This window comes from Diadema setosum, chromosome 19 (assembly GCF_964275005.1).
Source record: "Diadema setosum chromosome 19, eeDiaSeto1, whole genome shotgun sequence".
Lineage (NCBI taxonomy): Eukaryota > Metazoa > Echinodermata > Echinoidea > Diadematoida > Diadematidae > Diadema > Diadema setosum.
Window position 1 is genome coordinate 871,797 of NC_092703.1, and position 19,319 is coordinate 891,115.

The 19,319-nt window shown below is 38.8% G+C and overlaps 1 protein-coding gene across 1 annotated transcript; it reads right to left on the reverse strand.

Moving 5' to 3' along the window:
* Window positions 1-1,201: 1,201 nt before the first annotated feature.
* LOC140242869 (DNA helicase B-like) lies at window positions 1,202-15,118 on the reverse strand. Its single transcript, XM_072322615.1, has 11 exons — window positions 14,851-15,118; window positions 13,626-14,105; window positions 11,851-12,020; window positions 10,937-11,477; window positions 9,915-10,319; window positions 7,916-8,089; window positions 6,704-6,788; window positions 5,283-5,487; window positions 4,127-4,285; window positions 1,540-1,755; window positions 1,202-1,231 (listed from the first exon to the last, which is right to left on the reverse strand). Exons 1-11 carry the CDS (start codon window positions 15,116-15,118, stop codon window positions 1,202-1,204), a joined length of 2,733 nt encoding a protein of 910 aa, XP_072178716.1.
* Between the last annotated feature and the right edge of the window lie 4,201 nt (window positions 15,119-19,319).

The window sequence follows — 19,319 nt, forward strand, 5'->3', positions numbered from 1 at the left end:
TGGTAGTGATCCAAAAACTTTTGGGGAATTTATGAAGGATTTTTGGTATTTTGGCAGGTAGGGTCAATGAACTTGCGAGTTCAGGCTGCGCATATTTGAGGTTTGCATGCGCGCACTAAATGCCTTCTCTAGTTTCTGCTAGGGCGAGGCGCGCCATGCAGCTGAGGGTTTATGACGTAACAAAGGCTTCTATATTGGGAAATTGGGTGACTTTCAGCACACTATAAACACTTTCAGCATGGGTGGAAATCACTGATATCTCTATGGAAGAACAAGATCAGTGGTGGAAATAAGCTGCATGCTTGGCGGAGGTCTGCACATTCAGAGTGCTTCTCTAGTTCAACATGTCATTACCATGGTGTCATTATCATGGTGTTACATACAATTCACAGTTGTTTCTGATTGAAATATTTGCCTTGAAGAAGTTATATCATAATGTCTACACATTTACCAACTACAGATCCAATTTGAGATCCTCAATCACGCACAAGACAAAATATGATTTTTCAGTTATCAGTAAGTTTGATTAAATCTGTGCTTTTGCTCATTCAGAATTCCATGATTGACTTATATCAATTCTTTGGAGGAGGAATTCCATTCCATTCCATTGTATGAAACATATCAGGAACAAAAAACAAACAAACAAACACACAAACAAACAATAGACAAACCTTTCATGACACATTTCCCTCTGGTCTGTGAGGTCTTGTTCCATGCACTGCAAGATGGAACAGAGTTTGCCAGAGGTGACGGGTATCTTCGCTGGAGAAACAAAAACAAGAAATACATGAATACTTTTAGGAATCTTTGTGTGAAATATCTGGTGGGAAAAGATAAGATATGTTTGGTTGAGTCTTTGTCTGGCTGCTATTAATATGATTTCTCAGAGAAGCATAAAGAGTGGCATAACAACATCCTTCCCATGTAATATGAACCAGAAATGGGTGTGGTGTCATCTCTCAGTTTGTTTGCTCCAAATTTGACCTTGATTCTTTGTGACATACACATTTACTATAACAATGACAAGAATGATAACTCATCATTACGATTATCATATCTTTGATGGGGGTTTATACATCTTTATGTGCTGAGGCAATGATCTATAACTACCCATCATCAGTTACTGGTAAAGTCCTACAAGATTGACTGTATGTGTAGTCAGCCCGTAAGTTAGCTAGCCCACTCAACCTAGCAATGTCCCTCAATTCAGCAGGAAGACTATGGTGACACACTAAGAATGTATTAAAAAAAAAACCATAATTCTTATCTTCAAACACATTTGCCAATGAGCAGAGAAAGTACTGCAGTAGACATGCCAATCAGTAAAAAAAAATCACAGCCCAGTAAGGTTTAATACGGAAGTGCTGGGAACTCTTTCTTCTCTTTCTAACACACACACACAGTCCCCCACCTCCAGTGCCCCCCCCCCCCCTTTAGAGAGAATATGCCTACAATGTATCATACTTTTTCAGTGTAAAAAAAAAACTATGGATATGTGCAATGAAACAAAACACTCCTGATAATTTGTTGAATACTCACTCGAGGGGGCTGCAGCTGTGTCAGCAGCTCCGAGAGGAATTCTTGAAGACTTGTGTTCCTGGGAATCGGTTGTTGGCGCAGAACCCTACGAAGGAGGTCCTCGTTGCCTACAATGAAGCAGCCCTTGCGGCCACGGGTGATGGCTGTGTAGAGGTGCTTCCAGTCCTCATGAAAATTGCCACTCAAAACATACACCACATAGTCAGTTTCAGACCCCTGTCAAAGTGTAAAGAGAAACAATATTCCCCTTAGAGAACTTCTTACACATAGGGTAGATGTCATGTAAATGATATGAAATATAAAGAGGACATGGCAATAAAAGCATGCTAAAAACTATGGTATGCCTCCATTAGGGTGGATAATTCTATTGATTTTAATCTCTCATAAGTCAAATTTTCTCTAAGTCGAAGCTATTTCTTCCTGACAGTCCAAATAGATTTGACTTCTCAAAGGCAAGGTTAACTGTATTTGCAAGTAAAAGGGCAATACACTTCACATGCAGCGAATTTCTCACCAACTGTGGAGATAATACTGTAATATATTTGCAGCATGAAAATTTCGCGAATTGGAGCCAACAGCCTTCCTCGCAGCATAAAATTTTTGCGACTTACCACTGGCATCCAATGCATAATGTGTAGGCAAGAATTTTCGTGTGCATTTTAATTTCGCAAATGTTGCTGCTCGCGAAATTAAAATGCACGCTAGCATTCCTCGTTCCACAGTATTGAGGCCCGATTTGGGCTAAACCAGAAATTTTTAGAGCACTTCTCTTGCAAGCGCCCCTGTATACTTCAAGTGATATCGATTGTTTTTGGATGGCCTGTTGGTTGGTTTATGATGACACACACACAGCACTGTATAAATGTACCAACTTTTTTTATCACAATCTAGCTAGTACATGTAAATGCACAGTACACTTATTCTCAGAGTGTACATATTCTTGCATTCTGCATAGCTGTCGCAATGCGACTCCTCCACTTCATGCCTTATTATGCCATATGGTACCAAATATGCTGTACGTCATGGCTCGACAGGAACTTTAGGGCATAAAGAGTTGTATAATGTAACAAGGGTTCGTTTTGGGGCTGCCTACTAGCTATGGATTAAGGAAACAAATAAGTTTGTGAGAAAACACAAAATTTGTGCAAATTCTGACAGGATTTCACAGTGCACTTGATTTCATTGCGCACCGATATTTCCGCATCATGTGCAGTGCACACACAAAATCTGTACAATCAGTTTTGAAATGAATGAGATATCAAAAAAAAAACTAGAAATGTCGCTACAGCGACTGGTATGCCTCCACCATAATGCATGGTTCTCCTAATAGGTCTATAGTACAATGTCTTGACAATGTGTGATGACAGTGGGTTTTATTCTGCAATTGCATTCGCTACGAGGTTTTGGTATCATACATCAAAGTAGAAATTCAAATGTTGATAGTTGTAAAATATTTCATTATGCATGCTACATGCAAAACAAGCATTGACACGCTTCATCGTGCTTGAGACTGGAGAATACGGTTGTGTTGCAATTATTTTCGATTCTATAAGTTCCGTGCACATCGCGTTGGATACGCGGATGAAGTGCAAAGATTGTGAACATTGGCCTCAGATTGATATTTGTACACACTTATAACTCCACACGTTCAAACCTTCATTGACATAATGATTCATTATAGCATCACTTAAACTTCATTTTGTCTTCTTCTCTTCAACTCAGTTAATGGCAATGCCATGTAAGAAAGGCAAAAACTATGACAGCTAACGTTGGCTAACGTTAGCTAACGTTATTCTCTACTCTCAGGCAGTTCTGCACTAACGTTAGCAAACATTAATTTTGATACTGAAGCATGTCAATTCGTTCTAGAGCATACATAAACATACCGCCGCCGCGCTTCTGAGTTTTCCGTTCCGAAAGCAAAGAAGAAAAAAATCACGATCGCGAATTTGCTTTTCGGAACCGAGAAAACTCTAACGTTAGTACACGAGTCCGGTGCACAAGTTTCCATCGAGCCAACACACAAACGAGTTAGCTGCCAGCTAGCTAACCTAACGTTAGCTGCCAGTTTGGCAGCTAACGTTAGCCACAGTATCGATAGCTAACGTAAGGTATCAATCGCTAACGTTAGCTTTCGTTAGCTAACATTAGCCAGGACATTTTTCACGACACCAACGTTAGGTGAAACGTTAGGTGAAACTTTATTGTGACAGATACTGTAGTAAAGCAAGCTTCCTGCTAAAGCAGTTCCGAATCATAGGACAAACATAGATTTTTTGTTATATCACTTGTTGTCAAAAATGTCAATTTTCAAACAGTCTTGTCTGAAATAAAATATTTGTCAGAGTTTAATATTTCTAACTTCTTGTGTTGTCATGCATTACTTGAATCACAGATTTTGGAAACGACTATTTAATCTTAATGTGAATTTAAGACCTCATGCACCCATACGACAACCAAGAACGTCTGATGACCTTAAATTCTGTTTCATCAACAAAAATGGCCAAGGGTGTGTGATATCGCTAAACAATGCTAGGAAGTCATATAGTGAGAAATGCACACTGTTATGAAATAGAATGATCCTGACCTGGAACGTGTGAATGGTCCTGGCCCAAGCAAACTGGACTTTTGCTTTCCGCTTCATGTCTCCAAAGTCCACCACAAACGTCTTTGAGTCCTCATCGTCCATTGACAGAAGGGTTGCAATTTCTCTTCTCTTTCCATCACTTTCCTCCACAGTTTTCATCTTCAATGTGCCAAAGAGACAAGAGTCAAGTCATAGATTTATTAATAATCATAGCACAGGACTATCTTCAAGATAATACAAAAATATCAATGTGAATAATGCATTATAGCAGAAGCTTTTTATAACATGGGTGGATGTGAGAAACGAGTTTAGCGCAAATGAAATAGCCTGGTCACATTTAAGTAATAATGTTTTTCAATGACCTCTGAATAAGAATTCAAATACATAACCAAAGCAAAAGTTTGTGAGTTTAAATTTGAGGACTTGTGCAAACATTTGCTACATGTAATTCATGATAAATTTCTGAAAGTATTCATTCTAATTTTTCAAATAAGTTTATTTTTCTCAACTTCCAACATAATAAATTGCACATACAATATAGACAAAAGAAAAGAGATGTCAATACAAGTAATCATTATTTCATGAAACAGTGGCTGCTCTCAATATATCAAATTCATTAGGACTAGTAGAGGAATTACTTATCATGATGAAAATTTGTTATATAGTGTATCAGTACAATGCTAGTCCATTGTATGACAGACTCTACTTCCTTTGCGATAACTGAGCACACCTTGCTATCAACAGACTGCTTTATTTTTGTATCATACCACCATTACACACAGACGACAGGTTATTTTGAATTAGCACAATGTTCACCATTATCATGTGTATTTGAGGAGTAAACTATGGAAGTCTACTTCATTACATCGCAAATGCATTGTGGTTGTCCAAGCACATAATCTGTTGCCATAGATTTTTCTGAAATGGATGCTAAAGAAATGTTTCACCGACTATACTTTCATTGATGAAATGTGGCATGAAATGAACAAATGCTCTAAATAATTTTGGCCAAAATTCAAAAAGCCAGACAGAAAACCATATAGATCACCTTACAGTATATACAGCACTGATATTCATAATCATGGAATATTTCTAGAAATCGTGCAGCTGATGTGTTAGGCAGGAAAACGGTTGAAAAGAAAATGAGTAATCTTACGTCTTTGATGAAGAAAATATCACCGTTGTTGACCCGTCTCTCTTTCCATTTCTGTGTCTCCTCACATTGCTCCTGTACTGCAGTATTCTTCTTGGCACATATCTTATCTTTCGGCTGGTAAACCACAGAGTATGTTTTCTTGTCAAATGTCTTGTGATCAGCGTAACACTGGCAGCATGTGTCATTGATGCATTTGACGCATTTCCTGACATAGCACACGAGAAGAGGACCAATCAACAAAGAGAAACCTTTCATACATGCATGTTTTGGCTTCTTCTTTTTTTGATATTAGGGAACATACTGAAAGCTGAAAGGCATAATTTACCATTTGCAGATAAAACAAAAACCCAGCATTAGTGCTTCAAAATAGTTCTAAAATGAGAGGACAAAAACAACCATAATACCAATGTAAGAATTTGAATCAGTATAATCGATGCTAAGTATTGTTAAATATACAAAATAAGAACACTAGTTATAATGAGAATGTTTTCAGACTAAACCGTCTACAGTTATGGTTAAATGAGAAAAATAGTGATATCTCCTTATATTTTAAGCTTTATTGTAAAAATCTTATATGTTAGGATGTTTTGTGATACAACTGACCTACATATATGCATCAAATGTGATATCCTGGACATTTTTTTTTTTTTTTTAAATCACTGCTCCCAAAGGTAAATTGGACCCATAACTCTTTGTATGCCATGGTATGAACCTCCTGTGTATTGCATTATTCTGAGACCACAACGCATGAGCACTTCTGGAAAGCACTGTTTTTCAAAACTAAGTAACTTTTATCCCAGAAATGCAGTACAGCAAAGTTGTACAGAAAATTGTAAGCTTTGCTGTGATGTAAATTTGAAGACAAAGCTATGGGTATGATGCTTTCAAAATTCAAAGTACTGTGGCACATGGTGATTTATCAAACGGTTTGTGTGCAGTTGTGCTTTTAAGCAAAATGTGACAAGATAGCAAGCCATCAACCGAGTTCAATGTGTGACATGGCACACAGAGTTAAAGAACTGATTTGTTTAATACTTGTAGTGGTCTCAGAGTGAGAACCAAGAAAGATGTACATAGAGAATGGAGGAGTTGTCATGGTTTCATATATATTATTTCTAATAGGTTTGGGATTTGTAAAATGGCATCAACTTTAGGGAACAAATTAGTGCAGAAAGACATTTCAGTTTTCAAACTGAATATATTCTTTTTAGAACTGAATCTGTAACACTGTCAAAACTATTGCATGATACAATCCAACAAATGATTACAAATCCAAAAGGATTTTTTTTTTCTCTTTTTGGTAATTTATTATTTTTTTTAACAACTGGTACCTCTGTTACTGCATCTTGCCTGGAAGATGTCCACAGTTTTGCTACATTTTGCTAGCCCATCACTTTATATGGTGTGATGTGCAAACTCACCCAACAAATGCGACAATCTGAGAACGTTTTGGATCCTGAAGCTCCTCTCTGCTGGTCACAAGCTGCCGGATCACAGCATCCACATCTGAATTTAGATAAGGTAAGAATGTACAGGGGAAAAAAAGGCATTGTATCAACCTGTCTACAATGTTTAAAGAATTCAAGATCCTTGCAATCCTTACCATAAATCATTGTTAATATTTTTCAGGGTTATATGAATTACAATCTGAAGACAGATTCAGTATTAAAAGGGATTGACTGGTTTAGGAAATATGAATATGACTTAGAGTTCTTACACATCAGTGTCAGAATGATATACAGGTGTATTAAAGCCAGTTTGCAGTTCTACTTTGCGCATGAGCAGAAAAAGGTAATTGGTACCAAAACGCATGATGGCTTTTAAATTCATGGAGATAAGCATGCTCTGTGATGTTATGATTATTCATGCAATCCTTGTACATGATACTTGCCAATACCCACTGACTGAGAACCTGGTATTTGGCAATATAAAACATGCTTTAATGCATTCAATAGAAAACAAAGAGATGGATGCTTCCCCTGACGGTTGTTTGACGGACCATTCTGGTCACCTGGTCTCGCTATGCAAGATCATTTTTTGTTGAACACGAATTCCATAAATTGTTACGCCGGGCAAACTTACCGGTACGCTTTGAATATGAGTGAAGTACCTAACCCACTAAGAAAATAGAAAGGTCATTTGTACCAATGTGCACATGAGCTAATTACAAACTGGCTTATTGTCTGCATACCATAATGAACAAAATTGTACATGATTTATCAAACACAGAAGCTTACAGAAAGTACACTTCAGCAACTGAATCTAGTAGTTTGTATCCAACTGAATACATCGACACACTGCTGATAACTTTCATTCAGTTTCTACAAGCCACACAAATTGAATTTACACTGTAGTGGAATTTGAACCATGGAGCTGCAGCAGCAAGAGGATTCATGTCAAATTTAGATGTTGGGAAGAAATTCATGATATTAAAAGTATATTTGGTGACCCATCACTTCGAAGATATCTATTGCAAGAACAAAACGTACTCTAACATGAAATATTTCAATCAAGTTTTGATTTTAATAGAAAGTAAGGGGAATGATGCATTTAAACATCATGAGTTGAAAGTGCTTATAAATGAACAGAAAATGTGTTTTATCTTTGGCTATGAGTCATCTTGTCTCACTCACCTTCTTCCCTTTGGGTATTGTCCAGCTCCACCAATTCAAACTTGTCCTTTTCAAACCTGGGGTATTCCTGGTTGCGTTCAGCGATTCCCTCAGCATTCTCCACAATAAGCCTTCCACCTGCATCTGTGCGGTGGTTGGTGGTCAGGCGAGTAATGTAGTCAATGCTTCCTAAGGCTGACAGGAGAGAAATAAGCAGAAAAACTTTCATTTCTATTGTCTCTATTACTGTAAAAGTGAAATTTTTCGCATTGTTGAAATTTTCGCCCATTTTGCGCAACCAAAAACTAGCACAAAAATAAAAGCGTGCAAATATTTTTGCTTGCCGTAGGTTCCTTGTGGGATGTCTTGATTCCGCGGAATTAAAAACAGGCGAAACTCTTCTTACTCGTCCAAGTGTGAAAAATTAGTCGCACAAAAATATCCACTTTTACAGTAACTGAATTTAGCCTTGTCTGAGTATGGTACCATGACAAAGTCTAAAGATGTACATGTACTGAGAATGAGTATCTCATTTATCAGCCTGAAAGTTGAATTTACAGAATAACAGCTGGTACAAATGTTTACAATGGCACATATTTCAGCTTGGAGTTTACAACAGAGAGATTGAACAATTAAAACAAGGCGTCAAAGAATACACATACCTTGAGCAAATTAGTGACACTACGTTCTTTGATTGACAATGTAGTACACTTTAACCCTATTTTAACGGGGGGGTCAAATTGACCCCCCCTCGACGTTTCGCGCCACGATTCCGCAACGCGCAAAGATTTTGCCGCCGCATTTCATGACTTTTATTCATTGAAGTCTCCCGCATATTTTGAGACCAAATTTGCGATGTCCAGGTAAACCATTCTGAAGTTACGTAATGTTTTGCATATGCATGTAAACCCGAAAACAGCTCAAATTCATGGAATCGTGTGCGAATCCAATGCAAATTGTGTTTTTTGGGTTATATTGATACAAATTAAATTATTTCAACTTTTAACCATTGAAATTAATCAATTCTAGTGTAGATAAGCTTGAAAAAGTGCCTGCAACAAATTTTGGCAAAAAACAAAAACAAAAGAAAAAAAAAAAGGTCGAAAAAACAATAAAATACATAAGAAATTAACAAAACAATAAAAAAACAAAAGAAATTGATTTTTGATTTTGGTATTTTTTTACAACAAAATTGTTTGATGCATCTTGACGAATTCTGACACACAAATTCAGCAATCCTTCAGTCTTTTTAATGGAGTTATAGGTGAAAATGTGATTTCATGCAGAAATTTGCATAATTTATCTATTAAAAATAGAAAGTTAATATATTTCTATTGTATGACCATGTAATCTTGTAGCTGACATCTGGCTCTATCTTTAGGAAAAATTTCGCGGCGATCGCGGGCCGAGATCTGAAGGGGGGGGGGGGGGGGGGGGGGTCAAATTGACCCCCCCCCCCCCCCCCCAGTAAATACTTGGTCTCAAATAGCCCAGTTAATATAGGGTTAAATGTGTTTTTTTTAAGAAAGTGATAGAAAAAGCAGTAAGTAATAGACGAGCGTTTCACAATATTTCCAATTTTTGTTTTGTTTTTTGTTTTCACTGTTTGGCAGAAGGGGTACATCAACATTGTGCTGAATATAAAGAACTCTGTACAAATAAACTTGTTCTACCTGCATTTTAATATAACCCTTGATATCCTATGGGGTTACAACCCTCAAACAGAACTTCCTTTGCTTGCTGTGAATTTCCACTAGCGTAAAGCTGAATGCATTACTGTATAAGCTGATATTTCCAAGAACAGATATTTTCACAAATGAGGTCAAGGACATTTTCGCAAATTGGTTACAAGACTATAGCAAGTGCGCAATGGCTGCATTTATGCGTGTTTTTAAATTTGCTGTCTAACATTTATTTGCGTAATTCACAAAAATTAAACACTCCCCAAAATAATAGCTTATACAGAAAGATTCTTTCCAGCAAACCAAACTGATCTTGCCGTGAGTGTTTCCTGTCTCACCTTTGACTACATCCTGGAGGAAATTACCAGGTTGAACCGATGGAAGCTGATGCTCATCACCAAGGAAGATGACTTTCTGTAGGCTGTACCCGAGGAGGCACCACAAGACGCGGGCAAGAACCTGAACGGGAACCATGCTACACTCATCTACAACCAAGACCTTCACCTTGGCATACGGGAACTTCTTGGGATCAGGATCACAGTTGGACTCGGTGTACGTAACACTGTGGAGGGTCTTGGCTTTCATTCCAGTCCGACGGGCAAGAATTGAGGCGGCTCGGCCCGTCGGTGCTGTCAGGAGGACAATGGGCTGCTCGACGGGATCCTCCTTTTTAGCCCCTTTTTTCTCTTTACTCATCGATTTCCCTTCATCATCTGATTTCTCTTCCACTTCTGCCTGATTTTCTACCAAATCAAACACAAATAATACAATCGCATTCACAAAGAATTATGAGAAAGATACACAGATGGCAATTCTTAAAGAGCAACAGAGAGGCACAAAAGTTACAAGATCAAGGGGACATGCCACCCCTATTAAAAAAAAATTGAAACAGTTTATTATGCTTCAGTCAGGGTTTTAAAACACTGAAAGTTTATAAATACAACTTCAGTTCAATTCGATAGATTCTGGAAATGCAAAATGGCTAGTATTAAGCATGAAACTTATGTTGAGAATTCCTGATTAGTCAACACTGCTCTGTGATTAGCAAAAAATTATGTAGCGTATGATACAACTCATGAAGAATAGAAAATACACTAACATCCCCATTATAATTGCAGTGTGCTTTCACTCGCTTAAAACATTATAAGGAGAACAACAATTCTAAATGTTTAACCATGTATCAAGTACTGGAGAGGATCTACGGCTTGGAAATGAATGTGGTACGAAATGATCGTAAATAATACCCTATGAGTATCTTGCAATTATCAAGCCCAAGAATAAAATGATGCTGCAGCATTCCTTTGCAACATATTATACCCCTGGGCTGTACAAGGAGTTTAGAGGCAAAAGATTGACTTACCAGGTGTCCAGCATTTGGGGAGCTGGCGCAGGACTGAGCACGCCACATGGGTCTTACCGCAGCCCCCTTTGCCCAAAATAACAGAAAATGGCTTCTTGCGGATGCTTGTGGCTGCCTTCTGCTGCAACGGGTCAAAGTTACACTCGCTGTCATCTCCATCCGGAATGACATACGGCTGTAGCTGGTGATATCTCACCAGACGGGACAGGGCATTTGCAATACTCCGCTCAGAGTTACGGTACTTCACCCAGTGCCACTTGTGACTGATTACCTCAATGACATTTCTCTTCTGCAGCTCATTCAAGGCTGAAATTCGCTCCTTTTCTTCGGGTTTCTGTAGACCATAATTCCTTTTCATGTAGACATGGTCAGCTGAGTAGTGGTGGACAAAAGTGTGACCGTCCTGGTGACACTTGTCCTTTACAATGTTGTAGTATTGCAGGGCAAGCAGCATCCTATCGCTGAGCCGAGGAATGATACCAGCATCTACAAAGCCTTGATAGTCGGCTTCAACAAGCCGCCAGCCATGCTTTCTCATTGTCTGAGGAGAACATTGAAGATAGGAATTTGGATCAACTTGACGAAATAACAGCTTGAGACAGTACAGAAGCAGTATCTATCAACTTTAAATTTGCCAACTGTTCTTCATGTAAGGAATTAATGTAGAACGCATTCAATCTATGGGATACAAGTAAGGTATAGGCACTGAACCACTGAATTACTCCTAACTTCATTCATCTAAACCAAAACTGATTTGAAAAGGTTTGTATCTACATATGAGCAAATGACAAAAACTATATATAAAATGGAAAGAATCATCAATATACAATGATAGTGAAAAGGGGGATGGAATTAAGCAAGCTGAATAATGTTATTGTGGGCAGGTAAGTGACACAACTCATCAATTTTCTCACCGTCTCAAAACCAAAGTCCTCAGGTGACTCTCGCAACACTTTATCAAGGACTTCAAGATGGGTGATGTCTTCAGTTGTGAGTATCGAAAAAGTTCTCCTCTCCACCAGCCGAGGTAAAACTCTGAACAGCTCAGGGTACTTGAAGCAACGGTATATTGCTCGCAGATCATCTACATGTAGCAAGTGCAGAAAAGAAAATATGTGCACATAAATTATGTAAAGGATCGTTGCAATTCCATACCACGTTCAAATCAAATTTAAAAAGTAATCAAACAAAAGAATGGTAGTGTCACGACGCTAAATTGTCAAGGCTTGAAAAATGAAGCTATGGAATCTCACTTTTTTTTACATAATTTTCACCACATTGGAACATCGGTCATAACTGCATACAGTATGTGCAAATCGGCTATGATGCTGTTATCAACTTGAAAACTCTCCCATTCATCACGTTTGAGGTTGAATGTCTAGCAAAATACAACATTCCATTAAATAACAAAAGCTATTAAATATTGATGCACAAGAAAACTAAAGATTTGAGTGTTGGTGGGATACTCTGGATGCCACAATACCATAATGCCACAAATGTGATAGTTGCTGTACCTAGATACCTTTATACATACATAGATCATGAATACATACAAATGCCCTTGCTTTATGACGAATATTGCTGAAATTTCGGTTCTCTTCTCTTGCTGGGAATTTGAGCAATAGGCTTGTAATGAAAAACAAGGACACATACAACATATGTGACCCGCTACAACAAAATGATCCTAAAGTCGGGCGAGGTCGATTATTTGAAAATTGCATGATATAATCCCCTAATCTTTCTCCTTTAAATTGATGTATAACACATTTTATAAAAATAATCGGCTGCGGAGATATCGATGTTTAAAAGAGAGCATGTCGAGACGTCTTGAAAAGCACTGTTTCGAGAAAAGCGCCCTAAAAGTCTTCCTTTCGACACAATCACGATCAAGAACACGCAAGTTAGTTTTCACCTCTGGACAATAGAAGGTAAGCCCTAGCAACCCCCGAAGAGTTCATTCAAGCACATCAGCATCGGCGGTCTCCTCATCAACCAATCAGTGACCAGGATGTGAGAAGCGGCTGAGCATAGCACACCCCGCCCGCACGTGCACCAGTCGACTGGGCAGTGTGCGAGCTTCACGCTTCGGTTAGCAGCAAGCAGCAAACTGACCAATGAGATCACTCTGGTCGTTGTTAGGGGCGGAACCTATCTGTGGCGCTCAATCCAAATTTTCGAACCAGTTTCTGCTTCGTTGAAACGCCAAAAAACATGGCTCAGAAAAACGCTATTTTTAAATCTTTCCTTTGATCATTCTGATTGAAAATTTTGACAGATGATAGAAGACATGTTAGACTCCAATAATATATCAAAATCAGAAAATCGTAAGTTTTGACCAATTTCAATGCTCTGACTTCAAACTCGATTTTCACGGCTTCGACAGTGCGCGACTTTAGGACCTTTTTGTTGTAGCGGGTCACATATGCATGCACACAATGTAACAAGTGTGTGCTTGAGCACACCTTGATATATAGAACCCAACCTTTGTGTGTCATTTAAGTATTTACAGCAAGTTTATGAGTTGGAGGAGAACTAAGTCTACACTTCTTTCTTCCTTTACTTGTACAATAACAATTTTCTTGGATGTGGGGTATTAAAAGGACAAGACCCTCATAAGAAGCTAAATGCACTTTCCTTTGTGTTTGTAAGTATTTCATTACAACAGTTCTGCCGTCATGATTTTATGTACCTGCTTGCTTCTTCTTCTTCTTCTTCTTCTTCTGCTTCTCACTGCTACTGCCGTCATCATCCTTACGTGGTACCTCAAGAAAACGTTTCATCACAAAATTTGCCAGGGACCGTAGGGCTAGGTCATCCTCTTGCTCCTTGGCGGCCTCAACTGCTTCGAAGAATGCCGCAAAGCTCCTCAAGCTGTTGCTGCGTCTGAGGTAGTCAAGGAAAGAGGCCTTCATCTGGTTTTCGGCATTCTCTGGATTAGGGTTGGAGAAGACTCTGCTGACCAGAATTGTGAGAAGGGTTTTCATGTCACCCTCATTTCGGAGAGAGTAAGTAGGGGCGCTGCAGGGGGATTTAATGGTGTAACTCTCCATGCCTCTGATTCTGTCCTTGACGGCATCACAGGTGATACACCACCACGGACCATCAAAGATGAATTTCCCTCTAACCTTCACACGACTCGTTCCATTACAAGTCTTGACTTCCATATGACCTGTATTTTTTCATGATGAAAAAGACAGTGTCAAGCATTTTCGTTTAAGTTCAATGATAAAAGTCAACAGTGGATAGAAGATAGGGCATAGTAAGACATGTTGAACATTAACATTCAGGTCTTCCCTATACACATGTACTTTATTGTCTTCCTTTGTGCTAGTTCACACATGCCACCGTCAGAATAAGATTCCCTTCAGTGCAATTAGTCCAAAAAATAACATTCTCATAAGTTTCTTTTGTGATGGTTTCCCGACTCTCTTTTAGGAGTAAAAGAGAATACTGTACTAGTAATACCAAATCTGCAAAGCTTAAAAAAGGCTACATTCAATACAATAACACACTTACAGATCTTAAAATTAGAGAAACAAAGTGATCCCAGTTTACTTCAAGTTTTAAAAGTCATACCCCTTTTGCAAACATCAAATTATTCTACATGCTTGAAATTTCAGCCATACACCTCAAAACTTTTTCGTAGCCAGAATACGAGTTAGAATTTCTGGGAACCCAAATGAATTCACTCAAAATCGTTAGTGTTAGTTTCCTTTCTATGACTTAGAAGTGTCTAGTTTTAATATTCTTGATGACAGCTCTGAAAAACCGAGATGTCTTTAATAGATTAACCAGCTTTTGAAAGGAATTCAATTTCAAGGTTGATGATCATACACTAACTTTCACATTATGAACAAAATTTTACTACTCCATGCCATGTCATGCTGAGTGAAATAAACAAAACTCATGCTCACATTTCTTTGTAGGACACTGTCTTTTCCTCCCATCTGCAGCACCTGCTAGGATAGCAGTCTGATCCTCCATGTCACAGTCCTCAAACTCTTCCTCCTCCTCCTTGTTGCTCCCATCATCATTTTCATCTCCTCTGTCGTCCTCCTCGATGAAATCAATCAAGTGACCAATGAGAGTGACCCGTTCTCCTGCACGAGGTGTACAGTTCCATCCTGGGCTGATGTGCCTTGAAGAACGACGTTTTCCTCCACGCTGTCGTTTGGGTGGCATTCTGAGGCAGTAACACACTCACATACAGTTTGTAACTTGAATGTAAGTAACAGTTAGAGGCCTTCAAGGTGTTACCACAGCCTAAAAAAAAACATAAAAACAAAGGAATACAGCTTGAATTGAGGTAAAAACAGGAAAAGCAAGGGCAGAAAGATTACATGCCAGTGATCGATGAGGAAATAAAAGGTTGTAGGCCTAAGTCACTCTGTTATTTAGTGATACTGATGTTTGTTTTTTTCTGTGTCTCTCCACAACGAAAGCATCAGCACTTCTTCTTTCTCATGTTCTTAATGAAGAAATTCTTGAATGATTTTCATCCCGCACATTTCTACCAAATAGTGAAACACATCATTGAGTTTCCTACTAGGGTTCTACTAGGGCCTACTAGATTTAAACGCTACTCTATGATACTGCGACCGGCAGCCCCATTTTTACGCTATGGGGCTGCAGCTGGTCGTATATACTCTATGAATGATTAGATATGAATTAGTAACACTTAGAACTAGTAGCTGTTAGTTTCCAATGTTGGCAGCCCTGGGTCAGGCTACAATGTTGTAATTTGTATGCTACCCAGTCCACAGAGCTAGAGACTGCACTCGCACTGTGTACACACGCCGATCAGTATCACAGTCAGTTATCTCATTCATTCTCAATAGACTCTAAAGGAGTTGTATGTAATACCCCCCAAAAAGCCCGAAAATCTCGGAAACTGCACTGCTTACCTTTTCACTTTAACTCTGCACAGAATACATTAGTCTCTTGAGTGCAGCAGACTGTACCACACTATGAGCAAAGATCTTAGGATCTCTGCTATTAAGTATTATTATCTCAGCTTTTTTCTTGCTGGTGTCACATACACAACTAACGTGTACGACGTACCTTGGCCTAACTATACACAGCCCAGTCGCTGTACATGGTACGTCGCGACAGGCTGTTTTCGCATAGCGTAACAGTGTCTGGTCGGGCTAACCTTGGCCTAGCCTACACGTGTGTATGCCAAAGGGCAATCCGACGTGTGTCCCACGTACAATTGTACGTACAGCTGCGCTGCTGCTCCTCTCTAGATATCCTCTCCCTTGTGAATTGTCTACGTTCTGTACCACAAAACAGTACAGCCTAGCCAAGCCAGCTACACAGCGTAAAGCGAGCGGCACATGAACGACCGATCACATAGGTCAAATTTTCGCGCGGGTTGTCTACGTGCGAGTGCGTACGCCATGACGACCACTCGCTCGCCTCGTAAACACGTCCAGGGGGGTGTTTCATCAACGTTTGTCGGCGCTGACAACTTGAATCACCGTAGTAACAGTCAGTGACCAGAGCATCTCAGCCAATCAAAACCAAGGATTTTGCTGAAATTGGTCAGCGCCGACAGTTGTCGGCGCTGACAAGGGTTGATGAAACACCCCCCAGAATCGTCATGTACATACACACATGCGTACGTCTATAAAGAAAAGGTTCAAGAGATGGCGCCACAACAGTTTCGAACCCACACTTTGATGCTATAACTCGATAATAAAGTAGGGCATCTATTTGTGTAAAACTAAATCTGCATCACAGAAGGGAAGATGGTGATATTGTTGATTCGTGGGACGTCTCATTGCAGAATGGCAAGTCATTCTCCAAGGAGCATCCAAGGAGCATAATTGTCACTCTGATGAGCGACTAATCTTCCACCATCCGTGATTCGATGAGCGGCACAATATAATAGATTACAGTAAAAACACGAAGATGCATGCTGAATTTCAATGAAATATGCATAAAGATAAGTTGCAAAAATATTGATTGATGAAATAGAAATCAAAATTACTCGACGATACATAGAGGTCAGGGTGAATTAGATAGGGCCCGCTATAATAGATAAGCTTTTGTGTAAAAAACTCTTTGTTCCTTACTTTTCAGATACTAGAAAACGTCAAGTCAAATCGAGTGAAACGAGATTCTTTAAGACAGAAAGGTAAAATACTCAAGGTAACTAAAGTCTAAGCTGCATGGTGCACATGGACCATCGTCGGGAGGCTGTCACTATTATAGGTCCTAGGTGATAATCTGTCTAGAGTCGTTATAGATAACGCGTTATAAACTAGACAGTATCCGGTTTAATTATTGTCATGTAGGCCTATAGCAAATAGTTGAACACTATTAATCTATAAAAGTTCCGAGATGATAATGTTTCGCATTATTATGAAAGCTACGGTTCAAAAAAAAAAAAAGGAAAAAAAGAGGTTATCATTCTTTTCAGCTGATTCCAACGATTGTCGATATTATGATTAGCCTATCATTGTATGATATTATGTTCAATAATCATCAGCATCTACCTTTGATATAAATTACTGTGTTATTGGTGGTGGTATATAGCTGGTATCATTATCTCACAGAGTATAGTCACACCTTACAATGTCGTTGTTATTTTTTTTTTATTTTAAGGCGTGTGTCATTCGGTTGAGAATATTTACGCCCAAATGTAAACCAGGAAATATAGCTTTAATTTGATCTAGACACCTTGATTTTTTTTTTTTTTTCATCTCCAATCAGGACCTCTATTGACTCTACAGGAAGTGTCTCGCAAGCTCCGCTGAGTGCGGCCACCAGCACTCGCCTCGATCCGGAGGACGCGCTATTGTTTTTCTTTGTTATGATACTGTTTAAGTTGAAACATCCTGTCTTATAGTCAACTAAGACCTGTGCTGTACAGCTTGGCCTGTATTGTCTGTTATAAAACTGACCTAATCCAGCCGTTGTTATTCTTTTTTTTAAATACAGAAAATGTACGATATGCCTTGCTGCCATTCCTCTGAAGACCATTCTTCTTTATCATGCTTATACGTATCTACTTCCCCCTATAGCTTTACTTCCGGTTCCCACAAGTATTTCCTGTTCTTGGAATATTGTATAACTTTGTATAGCGTATGTGGATTTGATCATAGCAGCGTACTTGAATCACATGATAATGGATTCCAGGGGAAACGGAACCGTGGGGGCCGGGGGTAGGAGTTTGCAGCCCCCCCCCCCCCCAACACTTTTGAGGGTTTAAACATGGGGAAACGGTAAAAATGGCAACATCAATGAATTCCGAAAGTATATATACGCTCATCTTACCCGGACTTTGTTTGTTTGTTTGTACTTTTGGACACCTCGTCCCACAGCCCCCCCCCCCCCTCCAGCCCTAAAAATGTTCCACGACCCCTGGATTCTATATTGTACTGCATGCCCTTGCATCTCTAGTGTTTGACAATTATTGTTTGTTTTAGTAAATTATTTTCAAGCCCATTTTGCTCACGTGGTTAAATTGATGCTGGGGGGAACAGTATCAACCACTTCTCGTTCCTCTCAGTTTTCTTGTCCTGCAGAATTTCTCAGTTCTTTGCAAATTTAATGTCTTGCTTGCATTGTTGAACTATTCTTTTCCTTATGTTTCCATTTTGAAAGCAATCATAATTTGAAGAGCTGGTTCGCAAAAACCGATAAGTCCATTTTTGAAGATTTTGAAGTACGGTCTCTGTTATAAAGTACAAAATAATACCTTTTAAATGATATTGGTCACTACATAATATAAAGGTACATTTTTGAAGTTATAGTCAAAAGAAGCAAAAACGTTCTTATTATTCTCTTTATTTTTGTTGACCTTTAATCGCAAATATCTCCATTTGGCAAATATGGACTTATCGGTTTTTGCAAACAAACTCTTCATTTCTATACATTTTCTATACGCTATATATACTGCATTCGTTCATCCTCATTTCATTCATTGTCATTCATCACTTTGAATGCCTGAGAAATGGCAATTCATTGTCTGAGTCACACGAAGCCACAATGACCCCACAACTGATAGTCCCTATATACATTACCTGACAAAACTATGCTGATACCCTGATTGCATATAGGAGTACCGAAAACTTAATTATAAATGATTTACAAGGATAACTAGTTTTCCATGGATCACAAAATGACGCCATATTGGGTCTGAATCTTAATTGTTTATCATTCATTAAGGGTACAGATTGAATTGGTATAGAACATGCATGGCTCGTATAACTCTTCAGTATAGTTAGCAACAGTGACCAAGAAAGTTATTGATGTTGTTTTGTCTTGTCTGAATGTATATTTATCAAAGCATCTCATAGTTACACCGTCAAAATAAACACTGTATTTTCTTTCCGAAGTAAGCGCTATATTCTCAGTCTAATTTACTCATTAGGTG